The 14160-nt window shown below is 43.1% G+C and overlaps 1 protein-coding gene across 2 annotated transcripts in view; it reads right to left on the reverse strand.

Annotated features, from left to right (window-relative positions):
• The window catches only part of Pip4k2a (phosphatidylinositol-5-phosphate 4-kinase type 2 alpha), a 172940-nt gene that overhangs the window by 132564 nt on the left and 26216 nt on the right, over window positions 1–14160 (reverse strand). Inside the window, exon 2 of one of the 2 annotated variants that reach the window (XM_008831720.2) lies at window positions 8349–8423. The exons of the other annotated variant lie outside the window; for it this stretch is intronic. Coding sequence (XP_008829942.1) covers window positions 8349–8423 — 75 coding nt within the window. The remainder of the gene's footprint in view (window positions 1–8348; window positions 8424–14160) is intronic. 2 annotated transcript variants of the gene reach the window in all.

Below are 14160 nucleotides of genomic sequence, written 5' to 3' on the forward strand. Positions count from 1 at the left end.
TTTTTCTTTAGTTTTGTTTTATTGAATTCATGGAGCCATCCCAGAGGAATATTACAGCCAAATGAAAAGTTGTTTCACTTGCTGAAAGACTGACTTACTTTCTTCAGAACTTTGCTGTACAAGACACGTCTTCGCCCCACCCTGGAGGTTGTACACGGAGCCTTTGTCTTTCTGCTGTTGCTTTTCCTGTTTCTAATGTGGTGTCATCGACTGCAAGCATGCTAACAGCCAAGCATTCAGCTAGGCACACACCCACCGACTTCCACTTTCCTTTACGGCTTAGGCTCAGAGCAGCCAGGAGGCACTGTCCTACACATGGTGGGTATCTGCAGAGCACTGACGGGTTTACATGGGTGGAGACACTCTACTCCTCTAACAATCCTTTTCAACTCAAGTCTCTTTTGTTTTGATGGATCTTCCCCTCAGAAGCCCTTGCTTCTGGGGCTGGGAAGGTGGCTCAGTGAGTAAACTGCCTGTCACACAAGTGTGAGGATCTGAGTTTGAATCCCTGGGACCCACATAAAAGTCAGGTATGGTCACACAGGTCTGTAATCCTAGCACTGGGAGGGCAGAAACAGAAGATTCCCACACCTCACTGCCCAGCCAATCTAACCTATCAGTGAGCTCAGGTTTAGTAAGAGACTGTCTCAAAAAGGTAAGGTGTAGAACCATAGTGGAAGACTTCTGACATAAACCTCTAGTGTCAGCACACACATACACCCTTTCCATGCTTAGCACATACCTCTCCTCCTAAGAAGCATAATACAGAAAATCAAGAGAGGACAAGACTTGAGAGACCAAGAGATATTAGCTGCTTTTACTTAAGTTCCTTCCTTCAGCCACACGGCTGCACATGCAAGTGTTTACTGTGCACCTACTTTACACCCAGGCACCAGAGCGGGTACAGGTCTTGATTCTTGGCCTCAGCTGACAACAGATGGGAATATTTTCTGAAAATGGAATTTTATAATTAGAGATTCCTTATAGCATTAGAGAATCTATTTGGACTACCAAGTAGTTTTGTTTTACTAAGAAATTTCCAACTAGAAGGTAAACATAAGAAAAAAAATTAATTTAACTGCCTTCAGAGAGCATGGCTCAGAGCAGGCACTATTGATAAGTGGCATCTTTCTGGCACCTCATTCTTATAGTTAGCAATGTCTACTATCCACATAGTGTTGAATGACACATCGATCGAGTGATGGAGGCATCTGTATTAAAGAAAGAGCAGAGGGCAAGTCAACTGCTCACCATGGGCACTACCACAGAACTACCCTGCCACCTGGGACTGAACTCTTTCTTAGAACAACGTTGAGAAGAAAACAGTAAAGAAGAAATGTCAGCTGGGTGCAGGTGCATGCCTGAAACCCCAGACTAAGGAGGCGGAAGCAGGAGGGTTTGAGGCAGCCTGAGCTACATAGTAAGACCCGTCTCAGAAAACAAAGGGCTTGAAAATGCAGGTCAATGGAAGAACACTTGCACAGCATGCACAAGGCCTTGGGTCTGAGTCCCAGCACTGAAAAGCATAAAGTCAATCAATAAGTCATTTAAGTAATGTAGAGTCTCATGAAGAAGTAGGTCTTTGTCAATGCAGTGAACTCTTTTTTAAATTTATTTTTATTTTATGTGTATGAGCGTTTTAACTCTGTTTGTGTGTAGATGCACCATGTGTGTGCAATGCCCAAGGAAGCAAAAGGGTGCTGGATCCCCTGGAACTGGAGTTATGATTGGTTCTTAGCTGTCATGTGGTGCTGCAAACTGGACCTGGGTTCTCTATAAGAACAGCCAGTGCTCTTAACTGCTGAGCCATCTCTCCAGCCCCTCTATGCACTTCCTAGGACATGAGGAACTATATCACATACATGGACTATCACATTCCCTCCACTGAATGTCCAGAAAGCAAAATAATGCCCAAAGTATCAGGCTTTGCTGGCTCTTGAACATTTCTTGGAAAAAGGAAACTGAGTTATCTTTTAATTTATCGAACATGATCTGCTGCTGAAACGCTGTGGTGTGGAGATGCTGACTAGTATTTTCCAACCACCACTCACAGGGAAGTGGGCAAACTGTTGCCACCTCGTGGCCTCTATTCCATTTCCGTGTTTTGTGTGGGTGGTTCCTCTTCTTCCCTCAAAGCTCTTCTCTTTTCATCTCTTCCTAAGTTCAGCATTTTTCCAATGTGCTACTGCACTCACATGGGCCCCAAACCAATGGTCCAGCCTGGTACATGGTGTGCACCTGCAGTCCCAGCTACAAGGGAAGCTGGACAGCAGGACAATTTGAGCCCAGCAAATTGCTTGAGTGACTGCAAAACTGTCTCAAAAACTAAAATTATGCTCCTGAAAATATGTACACAAAGATTTCTATTGCTTTAAAGGACTTCCCTTCAAGCAGCAGTTACAATAAACGAAGTGATGACTGCATCTAAACTAACCAACGTGTGTTCCCTTCTTTTTAAGCGTTGACATTGACATGCGGCTGGAGAGATGGCTCAGCAGTTAAGGGCACTTACTACTCTTGCAGAGGACTGTTCCCAGCACCCATATGGCAGCTTACAACCATCTGTAACTCCAGTTCTGGGAGTTCTGATAACCTCTTCTGGCCCCCACAGGCTCCTGCACACACTTGGTGCATATAAGCTCATGTAAGGACACATACACACATAAAAATAAAATAACGAAAACTTTTTAAAAGAATTAGCATCGAGAGAAATTTACAGTAACAACACATCTTCCCAACTATCCAAATGACTCCCACGACACTTCAAATACCAGTTAATTCTCCATCAGAACCTTTCATTAAGTCTTCAAACTGACCACCTCTGAACTTTCTGCCTCAGTACTTAAAACAGCATTTAACGTCTGCCTTGCTGGTGAGATATTCTGATGTCACAGGTGTTATGTCTCTACATTCACACACAAGGAATGAGGGCAAGAGACTGACCAGATGGCATGTTTGGCCTCAGTGACAAGGAGACGCTTCTTGAACAGCTGTCTACAGTCCAACTGTTCACAGGTCCTTCTTCCTAAAGAATTACGGGGCAAGAAAGAGAGGGAGAAAAAGGACCCATTCATTCAATGCAGCACCTAAGGACTGCTGCACTGTTCTAGGTGCTCAGGAGACAGTCACAAACAAGACAAAATCATTCTCTGACTCATGAACTTCCTAATGGAGGAGACAGATACTAAAAGCAGAGAGTGGAGGGTAGCACTAAGCGCTGGGGGGCAAAGGCTAGTTGGGAGTTAGGGGAGGAGCTGGGCCTTAGTGGACTGCAGCCTTGTCTAAGGGCCTTCCTGGTTACTCTTTATAAGAAGCCTGAAGTAACAGAGGAATCCCATGACCCAGGGCCAACATTCCTCACTGGTATATGTGTGTGTGTGTGTGTGTGTGTGTGTACCTGCAAGGGTACGGGTGTCCGTGCATGTGTGCGTGTGTACATGCATAAGCGCACATGCATGTGCATGTTAAACACATCAACCATTGGTTAGAGCTGATATCTGTTGTATCTGTTTGCAGGTTAGTCTGATAAAATCTACACTGCCAGACCTAAAAACAGAAAACATGAGGGCACACTGTTTTATTGCAAATTACTTTCTTTTTTCTTTTCTTTTCTAGTTAGGGTACTATATTAATTTTTAAAAACTGAGTATTACATTAAGATAGTAAATGGGGGTTCAGAAGCTCAGGGGTAATGCACTTGCCTGATATGCACAAGAAAATGGGCTTGATTCTCAGCACCACAAACAGAAAGATAGCAAATGAGATTGCAACACATGTTTTGGGAGAAGGAAGTCGTGGGTTTGTCTGGATTGGGAGTTCATTCCTGCTGTGGTGCATGTGTGCAAGCCAGTGACTCATGCCTGGCCCTACTCACTGTGGACACAGGGCGGACACAGGGTATTTGACGGAAACATCAAACTTAACAGGCACAACAAATCATTACAAGTTGTGAATGTGTTACAAAGAAAGAAACAAGGGAACACTGCAGGTATAGGTTTGAAGGGTAAGGTGTTTATGCACGAAGGCCAGGGAAGGGTGCTTGAAGGAGCCCCAAGGAGGACAGCAAGCTGCTGAACAGCTCCTCAGGTAGTTGTGACACTTGGCAGAGGCACCTCAGTTCAGACCAGCTGCCACACAAGCACACAAGCGGCCCCACAGCAGCAAGCAGCTACCAGATGGGACCCTGCAGCGTGACCGCAGAGTGGGCCTGAAAAGCTCAGTGACAGGTGCACTGGGGGACGGGGGGAGATGAGTATATGACTCTGCTGTTGAAATGCTCTAAGTTCTCCATTAATAAAAGGATTTTTAAAAACCTTGTTCTCTGTCAGTTTCCTACACATTATTTTGCCATAATTTAGCTAATGGCAAGCAACAGCAGACTCCCAAAGCATCAAGAAATGTCCTTAAAATAAAACTAAAATACAACTTAGCATCTCAGTCACCAAGGTGCTAAAGCAGTCCTTTCGTTGGCATCTAAATCATGGTAGCAATTCCCAGGTTTATTAAAAGAGTGCTAAGTAACTGCAATGAAGAGTCAGCGTGAGAGGCCACAAAGGGCTCTTAAAGGAATGTACAAACAGGAAACACTCATCGGCTGCTCTGCGTCTGCTAAATGAGCAGCGACCACTATGTCGTCACAGATTTCACAGCACTGGGACACTGGTTAAAGCTCCTGTAATGTTTAACTCCCTTTATTTCTAAGATTTGTATGCATATGTGTGGGGGGGTATGTGTGCATGTACATATGTGTGTGGGGATGTACATGGAATCAGAGGATGTCAGGACTGAGCCCAGAGCTAATGTATATCCTCTATTAATTACTTCTCCTTTTTCTTTATTTGTTGTTTTGTTTTGTTTGTTTGTTTGAGGCAGGGTCTCTCTGCAGCCCCAGCTGGCCTGGAACTTGCTATGTAGATCAAGCTGGCCTGGAAGTCACAGAGATCTGCCTGCCTCTGCCTCCCAAGTGCTGAGATTAGCGGCATGGGCTACCATGCCCAGCTAGTCACTTTTCTTGTTGCTGGGATAAAATAAATGGTGAGTTTGGTCCCCCGCACACAAGTAAAGCTGGGTGGGAGGAGAAGGAGCTTTTAATCTCAGCACTAAGGAAACAGAGACAGGATCCTCAGGGCAGAGTGGCTAGTTACATTAACTGTAATGACTGAGCTCTGGGTTCAGAGAGAGACCTCGCCTCAATAAAAAAGAAAGCAACAGAGGGAGACATGGGGGGAAGAAGGGGGAGGGAGGAGGGGGGAGGAGCCGCAGCAGCAGCAATCTGGGGGCAGAAGGATTTATTTTAGTGCACAGTGTCAGGCAAGAGAGGTAAGGCCTTGGTGTGAAGCCGGGATTCCTTGTTACACAGAAGTGATTAGGAAGCCATCCATAGGGCCAGAAGTCCTGTGGGTCTACAAACTCTAAGACCCGCCCCCAGCAATCGACTCGGGAGATAGAGGCTGATGGATCTCTGTGAGATGGAGGCCAGCCTGGTTTATATAATGCATTCCAGGTCTGTTGGGGCTACAGGGAGACCCTGTCTCAACAAACCAAAACAACAACAATAAAACAAAAACCCTGATGAAATGTCAAATTCCTCCACAGGTGAATTTGGTTTCTGGAGCCTCTGTGCAGGGGGACAGCTATAACCTGCTGAGACATGGGTCAACACACCACATTAACCCTTGTCAGGAATACTTGGTATGCCCACCAGGGTCTGAAGAGACACAGATGGCCCAGTAATCCTTATACATGCATAAGTGTCTGAAAATTCTGGCACTACCCACAACCAAGGACCTGCGATTTAGGGGAACTCCACAACCGTCTTCCACAGGCTCAGAGTTAAGAGTGCTTCATGTTCCCATCACCTGTGCTCCTGTTTCCACACAAGACTGAGTTTTCAGACCATCCTGCTTTTTGCCAGGCAGAGGCCATCTCTGATACAAACAAGAGTCTGTTATGCAGTACAGTAGAGGATGCAGAAAAATGAAGACTTTATATATCAAACCAAACAACTTAGCCTAGTTAACTATCGCTGTTTTAACAAGTGCTATAACACGTTGCTCTGACTTTACTAAGACCATAAAAAGGTAAAGCTTTTAAAGCTCTATTCATACTCATGTTTTAGTTTTACTTTATCCAAGATAGCCTAGCAACAGAGACAGATCCATGTGCATGGACACACTAGGTACATGGATGCTGAGTTCTCTGCCTCATGGTGTAACATAGGAAATAGATGCAGGGCCCGACCTGACCTGTGGTCCTGACCTCACCCCTGCAGCATCCTACCTCTCTTCTGAGTCATCTTCTTCCCTGTCAAATGTGAACAATAACACATCCATCCTCTCGATTCCCCTTAGGGTTGTGTTAAGTAGAGCTGAAAAAGTAAAACCTTATAAAATCCTTATAAATCCTTTTCCCACGGTCTCCCTATGCATCAATAGCTCTCTTTGGTTTTGTTCTGAAAGGTTTGATTTTCAAAAGTCTGTTCAGTCTAGGTATTGTTTCTTAATCCCAGTTTCATCTTTCAAGACAAAGGATTTTTTAACCCCTGTGCTGGGGATCAAACACTTAGCCATACCCATCCTTCTGAAGGGTCATTCTTTACTACAATTTCTTCTCACATTCTGTCACCTCTTTAAACTCCCCCTCTCTTAACCTGGATAGGACTCCTATATTAAACCTCACCTACTTAGAACTCATGGACCACTGAGGAAGATTGTCAGAGCCAGGGGTGGTACCACAGGGAAACAGTCTTCCAGGCTTCTGGGAACTTGCTCGTATGAACTTACAGCAATGGTGTCAGCATGCACAAGACCCATGCAGACTCAACCAGACAAAAACCAGCATAAAACTGGGGAAATGGGCAGGAGGCCCCAGCCTTAGTCAAGGAACTATTGGCAGCTGACCACTGCTGGGTGAGGAAGGGTTGATCTTTAAGGGAGTGACACTAGACAGGCTGATCAGGCTCCAGGGGATGAACTCACACTGAGGGACATCTGGGGACACAAACTTGACTCCATAGGCCTTAATATCTATGACAGAATGCATGAAATCTTATGGGCAGGCCATGGGAGGGTGCATATAGGAGAGGGGGTCTAAATATGATTAAGATGTAGTATATAAAATTCACAAAAAGTTAATAAAATACATTGAAAAATTGTGTTAACTATTTCTGACTTAAACAAATCCTATTAGTCACACATGATTTATGTCTATCATAGGACCTGGATTCCTTCCCAATGTTGACTGCCAGTTCAAGGGTCCTTGCTATAAAAAGGACCACTAGTCTGTAAGATAACAGCCTCCTCCAAGTCGTCCCTGTCAGCGGAGTCATATAAAAAGTGCTCATGGCCCGAGTTCCCTTGGAAACTTTTGAGAAGATGCTGTCTCTCACAGCTGTCCAGCATTTCACTGAGCTGCCTAGCTCTCTGAAGCTGTGTTCTAGTGTGTGCAGCGCCTCTCAGGCCATCTTGCCTGCAGCTGTCCACCGGAACATACTGCACACAGCTGCCTAACCTCTGCATGGCTGGCGACTTTGGCAAGGGTCCAGCTGAGGGAAACTCTGAGTCTGTGGGATTATTTTTTACCCTCATGGAACAGATGCAATGAAAGAGAACCTCATACCGTGGTGCTCATTTAATTCCAACCTCTGCACAGCTGCCATGTCCATATTTTTTTTCAAGAAATCTGATGTTTACATTTCAATGGGACTTTGATTCTGAAAACGGTTCTGCTCTAATTCGAGAGTGTGAAGTTGTGAGATAGAAATTAAAACACACAGTTACATAGCATGAGAGGTTACATGCACAGCATTTTTAAGAGCAATTTTATGAAGCGTAGCTGTACACCCTTCAACTGATTTTTCTTCTTTTTAACCCAATGGTTTTTGGTACCTAGTGTCAAGTCATACTTACTGTGGAGTAAGCTAAGACCTAAGAATCAAAGTCTCTAGTTCTCTGAACCATAATATCAACAGTATTCAGAAGAAAGGCAAATCACTAAAATGAAAATGTTCCTTGCATAATTTTGGTTATCATAGAATCAGAATCATAAGATTTTTTTAAAAAATTAACCCAGATATGGTTGTTCATACTAGTAATCCCAGCTCTGGGGAGACAGAGGCAGGAGGCTTGTGAGTTAGATGCCAGCCGAGGCTACATGGCAAGATCCTGGGGGGGGGAGAATTAAAAGTTACCTAATCCTGTCATCCATAATCTGAAAATCTAAAATCGGATCCAAAATCTGAACACCTCTGGGGTACCAACATGATACTACAACAGAAAATTTCAAAGCTGACCTCATGTGAGAGGTCACAGTCAAAAGGTAGGCACACTGAAAAGACTATACAAAATTACCTTCGGGCCATGTAACTTGCATAGACTTGGGCCCCATCCCCAAGATCTCTCCTGTGTGGACAAGCATTCCAAAATCTGGAAGAAAAAAGTCCAAAACACCTCTGAAATATTTTGGTCCGAAGTATTTTGGATAAAGGATAGTGAACTCTAACTTAATACTAATAATTAATAATCACAGTTTTCTAATAACTTTTTTACACAAACATAAGTAGATTCATTGTTGGTCGCATCCCTTACATTCTAATTCCAATATCCACCCTTGACTGAGGGGGAAGAACATGGAACATAGTGGGTGTGTCAAGAATGCTTCCTAACCCTACTCTGTCCCCAGAGTTTGCCCTGCTGGGGGTGTTCAGTCAACCTGCCAATCACTGTGGAAAACAACTTTAAAACATGCTGAACCAACACATGCTGGGATCATTTCGAGAACAGGAAATTCATTATTCCCAAAGGCAACTGGCTCATTCCTTGGACAACCTGAACTCTTAGAAAGCTGTTCCTATCTACCGAGGGAAATCTCAACTCCCAAGATTGTCCACCAATTACACCTTAATTTAATTTAACTCCACAAATGAATTAAGGGAGGGGACTTTAAATCCAAGGATCCCTCCCAAGAGTTTTGAAAAGTAGTATCAGGAAGTATAAAAATGACTTTTCTTCCCTTCAGTATTCTAGGCTGAAGAGCTCCTCAATGATTAAAGGATGCAGGCTTCACTTTCTGCTTTACTCTATTAAAGAAGTGGAGTCTGGAAAAAAGTAGGCTAGTAACATTTCAATATTTTAAGTTTCTCATGTCAGCATAGTGAATTTTATGTCTTGAAATCTAGAACCGCACTTAGGGCCCCAAATACAGAGCACCACTAAGGCAAAGCAAGCACACAAGCCAGTCCAGCCACACACATTCTCACCATCTAACCGGGGAGCCCGATGAAGCACTGTTTAGTCTATAAGGTTATTCTATAACCTACGGAATGTTATATTCTAATAGGCTAAAAAGGTGGCGCTCTATGCAGGGCTATCCTAATATATACACTTTAAGCTGAAATAACTCAATTATTCAAAAATGAAATAAAGGATAAAGTCTACTTCGGACCAAAGAGAAACTGCTTCTGAGATCCTGACATTTGCCACAATTCGAAATGTGGAAGACACTTTCCTAAGTGAAATAAACCAGACACAGATGAATATGGCGTGATACTCATATGTAGAATTCTAAAACAAAACCAAAAATGCCAAATATACAGAGATGACAGAAAAAAAATGGAGGAGGATCGATGGATTGATACAAGATTAAAAATACAAAAACAGCTCACATGCAGAATGAACAAGTCTAGAGCTAATGTAAATTTATTATTAGTTTATGATATTTAGTATTTATTTTTATTTATATATATATGAGTGTTATACCTGCATATATGTCATGCAATGCCCTCGGAGGCCATAAGAGGATGTGTGATCCCCTGGAACTGTAATTATGTATGGTAATTAGCTGCCATGTGGGTGCTGGGATTTGAACCTAGGTTCTCTGCAAGAGCAGTCAGTGCTCTTAATCGGAGACATCTCTCCAGTCCCTAGTATTTTTATTAGAGTTTTGCTGCCCTTATTGCAAAAAAGTAACTGTGTGAGAAAATAAGTTCATGTGCTTTACTACAGTAATCACTATCTATATATAATGTCATTTCATAAATATCAAATATATAATTTTTTGCATTTTTATTGAATTTTTATGATTTTCATACAATATATTTTGATGATATTTAGATCCTCTCCCCTCTACTCCCAATGCCCCCCCAATTCAACGAACTCTCTTATATATGTAATATGGCCTATAGCATGTGATTTGTGTCCCCAGTGTCTTTCAGGTGGATCCATCCACTGGGCCCACCAAGAGTCCTGACCCTGTAACACTAACTTTTTTTTAAAAAAAGAAAATCAGAAAGGAGAAACTATTCCATAGGCAGAACTTCTGCAAAGATCAGGAAAGCCCCAGCATGAACTAAAACACGTCAATTAAAAATGAAGACAGTCTGAGTTTTATAAGCAATAAAAAATGACCCAACAACATGATCATGGCTTTTAATAGTTTTAAAGAAAACTCTTCTGAAAACACTAACAAGCGACATGAACAGAAGAGCTTGAACCCAGTAACAGAACGCTGAGCAGTCAACACACAGTGCCAAGAGAGGATTCCAGAGACTCAGAAACAAGGCTGCCACGGAGAGACCTGTGCACATCCACAGGCGACCGAATACAAGTTGGAAGATGCGCGGCAGAAAGCTTGTCTACTCTTCAGCAGTAATGACAGCACATGGTGTGGGAAACCAGTCTCTAAATACACAAGATGCTTTGCTCGCAGAAGTTGTGACACATCTCTGCAACAATGAGGTCTTCAGGTCACAGTTAACCCTAAACAGGTGGCTAATATTGTATAATGTGCAACAGAGCAGTCTGTTTGCTATTAGCCTAGATGAAAAGGCATTCTTGTCCGAAGCAAGTTCCTCACACGGTCGCAGACCCTGAGGAGTGAACAAACTATCTGGGCTTGTTATAACCTGTCATATGTCTCAAAGTCATCAACTATTTACAACAAAATTAAACTTGGAAAAAAGAATCATATATAGATTTATTTGTCTGTCTACAACTTTAAAAACACAGACCTATCATTTTTTTTTTCTTCTTGGGAAGGTTTGGGGTTGTACCAGAGTAAGCTTGGTGGGGCTGGGATGCCAGGCTCCTGTCCTTCATCTTCTTCCTCTCCTCCCCACCCTCTCTCCAGGCCGTGCCCACCCCGCTTCCTTCCACTCCCCAGAGCAAGCCCCCTTTTATATACTTAGCCACACATACTAGTCTACTCCAAGCACTTGGTTAACAGAGGCAGTATTGCTCTGCTATGCTGCGCTAACCTCTCAGATGAACAGCATTCATGCATCTCAGTGTGCAGGGCAGGCAAAGAAAACAGCTTCCATCTGTAATCCAAATGTAAACGATACATAAAGGTATTACCTTGAAGGTGAGTGTGTGAGAGTCACCCAACACCCTAACCACTGCAGCATCTTCCAACCATGTCAGAAAAGACTGGTGCATAAAAGCAGGGTCACTGTAAGAGCCTCCCTGAATAAGGCCAGAATTTGCTTACTCTTTTCAAAGTGGGAGCCCTGTGGAAAGAGCACAAGAGTTCCTGGAACTGCTTATCACAAGAAAACATTTTAGTCTAAGGAAGTATTTCTTTAAACTTGTGTTAATCTTGACCTTATTAACATTATGGTAGTATTAAGCCCTTTAAATTTTAAAAGACCTTATCTTGGGTAGGTGGAAAAAACAACCGAAGGAGCTAGGTGCTGATTCTATTCTCACAATAGAAAACTGAGAAACAAAGAGGTTAATTGGCTTGCCTCAGATCACACAGTAAGAGCAGGGGCCAGGATTCCAGCTCATCCAGTTCCTAAATCAGAAGTGCTGGGCCCTTTGCTGGACTGCCTCCCATCAGTCAGAGTGGGTCAGCTCCACTGAGGACATAGCTTCTTGGAAGTCATTAATTTCACCAGACCTTTTTCTTAAAATTACTTACTGTCCTAGAGTGTTTTCTGAGGAAGATTTTAAACAAAACTGGGAAAGACTTTCATCTCCCCTGTGGAACAGAGTGGCATGGAACTGAAGTCTCATCTTCCAAAAGAATTTTTCCTACAAGGGGCATAAATATACCAGATAAAGGGGCGTAAGAACCCCTGGTGATCACTGGTTCCCTGGCGATTACCACTAACCCTGTAGACATCTGCACATGCCTTGCTTCATTTGGTCCTGTGACAACACAGCACAAAATACCCATTTTATGAGAAGAAAACTGAGCTTGAAGAAATTAGTAATTTCTCCAAGGCAAATGGTAGGGCTAGAATTTTAAATAGTCTGGCTCCAAAGTCAGCCTTTAAAAAAAAAAAAAACAACAACAACAAAAAAACAATGCTGCTATGATTGCAAAATCAATTAGTAAACAAGTAAAAAATAACAAAGGGATTCAAGGACACCAGAGCAGGATGTAGCAAACAGACTGTGGGGTTCTGAGCAAACATTTCTAGCTCTGTCTCTAGCAGGGCTATGAAAAAGTATCCCCACCCTGAGCACACAGGACTTCTGTGATCCCCTGTGAATGTCCTAGGAGGGAGAAGTGGCATGGCACCCCTGCTACAAACAGGAAAAGTGAACTGTTATAAAGCTCTGAGGAGGGCCGAGGCACAGACACTTCTGTCGTGTGGATAAGCTCTTTCCACAGAGCTGAGCGCACAGGCATGACTCTACATTTTGCTCTGACAACACCAAGGGTGGCAGGACTCAGATGGGCTGTTTTCCTGGCTCACTTCCCTTTGGTCTGGACAAAGCAGGCTGTGCTTGCCTTGGTCATAGTTATCCTGCCTTTGAACACCCAGGACCTTGTTAAAAAATCTGGAGTGCTTGACCACAGACCACAGCTTTTCTCTTGGAATCTGTATGTGACGAACCCGAGTCATTCTTCACTCCCTCCTCCTGCCCTCATTTCCAGCCTGGTGTACTTCCTGCATGTGCATCTCACAAACAGGTCATGGAAGCTGCTGCCTAAAAGGTACTGACTCCTGCCTTGGGCTCAGAAGGCACAAAGATAAGTCTGTCCAGAGCCTGCAGTCACCTTGGATCCAGGAAGAACAAGGCCTCAGAAAATAGACCACCTCCCAGATGAGGGCAATTACACTTTAGGGTGAGGCCATGTCCTGCAGCAACAGTAACCTTCTAGGAGCCAGACTGATCCCCTCAAGCATAACAGTGATAAGAGTCATCTTGCAAAACCAGAGTTGGGGCAATAATCAACCAGGTCCCACCTTGACCAGGCTGTGAAACTGCACACACGTCTAGCCTCCTGCTGCAATCCTTCCTGTTTAAACCAGAGCTCAAGACAGTACCCTGAAGGCAAAACTGGACCCCTTTATCTGTTCTTTCCACTGTGGCCACATTGATTGACTGTCCTCCGTTTATAGGAACTGTGGACAAGCCCTAGTTTGCCCTAAAACTCTGGTTACATTCATATGAAGAGGGGTTTTTTTTTGTTATTCTTTGGTTTGGTGCCTGAGTTTAAAAAAAAAAAAAAATTGCTTAATCTTCATCATAGAAATCATTCTCTTCACATCTGACTTCTTGCTGGCTCTTCCATGGTTCCTGCTGTTATTATTTTGTGTTTCCAGCAATAAGTTCCTTATAAAAAGGGAAATCCTGTTCTCAGTTTGATGCTGACCTAGAAAGGTTGCAGCTAAAGACTCTCAGGGACACATTTCAGACCTGCAGGGTCACTCTGGTATCTCAATTTTTTCTGGAGGCTGAGGCAAGAAAAATCACAAATTCAAGGTCAGCCTGAGCTATATGGGGAGACTGTCTCTCAAAGCAAGCATACAAACATCTAAATGAAACACACACACACACATACACACACACACACACACACACACACACACACACACACACCCCTCTAATTTCTCAATGTTAAGGTCTGTGGAGAATACACTTCTAATAATTACTGGAGTGCTGCTGAAAACATCTTGGAACCGTAGTTGAGCCTCTCAGTGCCTTATTAATGGCAGTCTGAGCCACATAGTAGAAACTTGTCTGTATTTCAGACAACAGAAAAAAAGTAGTCTAAAATCCACAGCGGATTATTTGAGAATAGAGCAGCAAAGGATATTCTTTTTTTATTTATTTATTTTTTTTTTAAATTATTTAATAACCACATGATTAGAAGCATTTCATTACAGCATTAACATATTCAATAACAATTTCCAGAGCAAAGATGCTT

This window comes from Nannospalax galili, unplaced genomic scaffold (genome assembly GCF_000622305.1).
Source record: "Nannospalax galili isolate Female #2095 unplaced genomic scaffold, S.galili_v1.0 scaffold14, whole genome shotgun sequence".
Lineage (NCBI taxonomy): Eukaryota > Metazoa > Chordata > Mammalia > Rodentia > Spalacidae > Nannospalax > Nannospalax galili.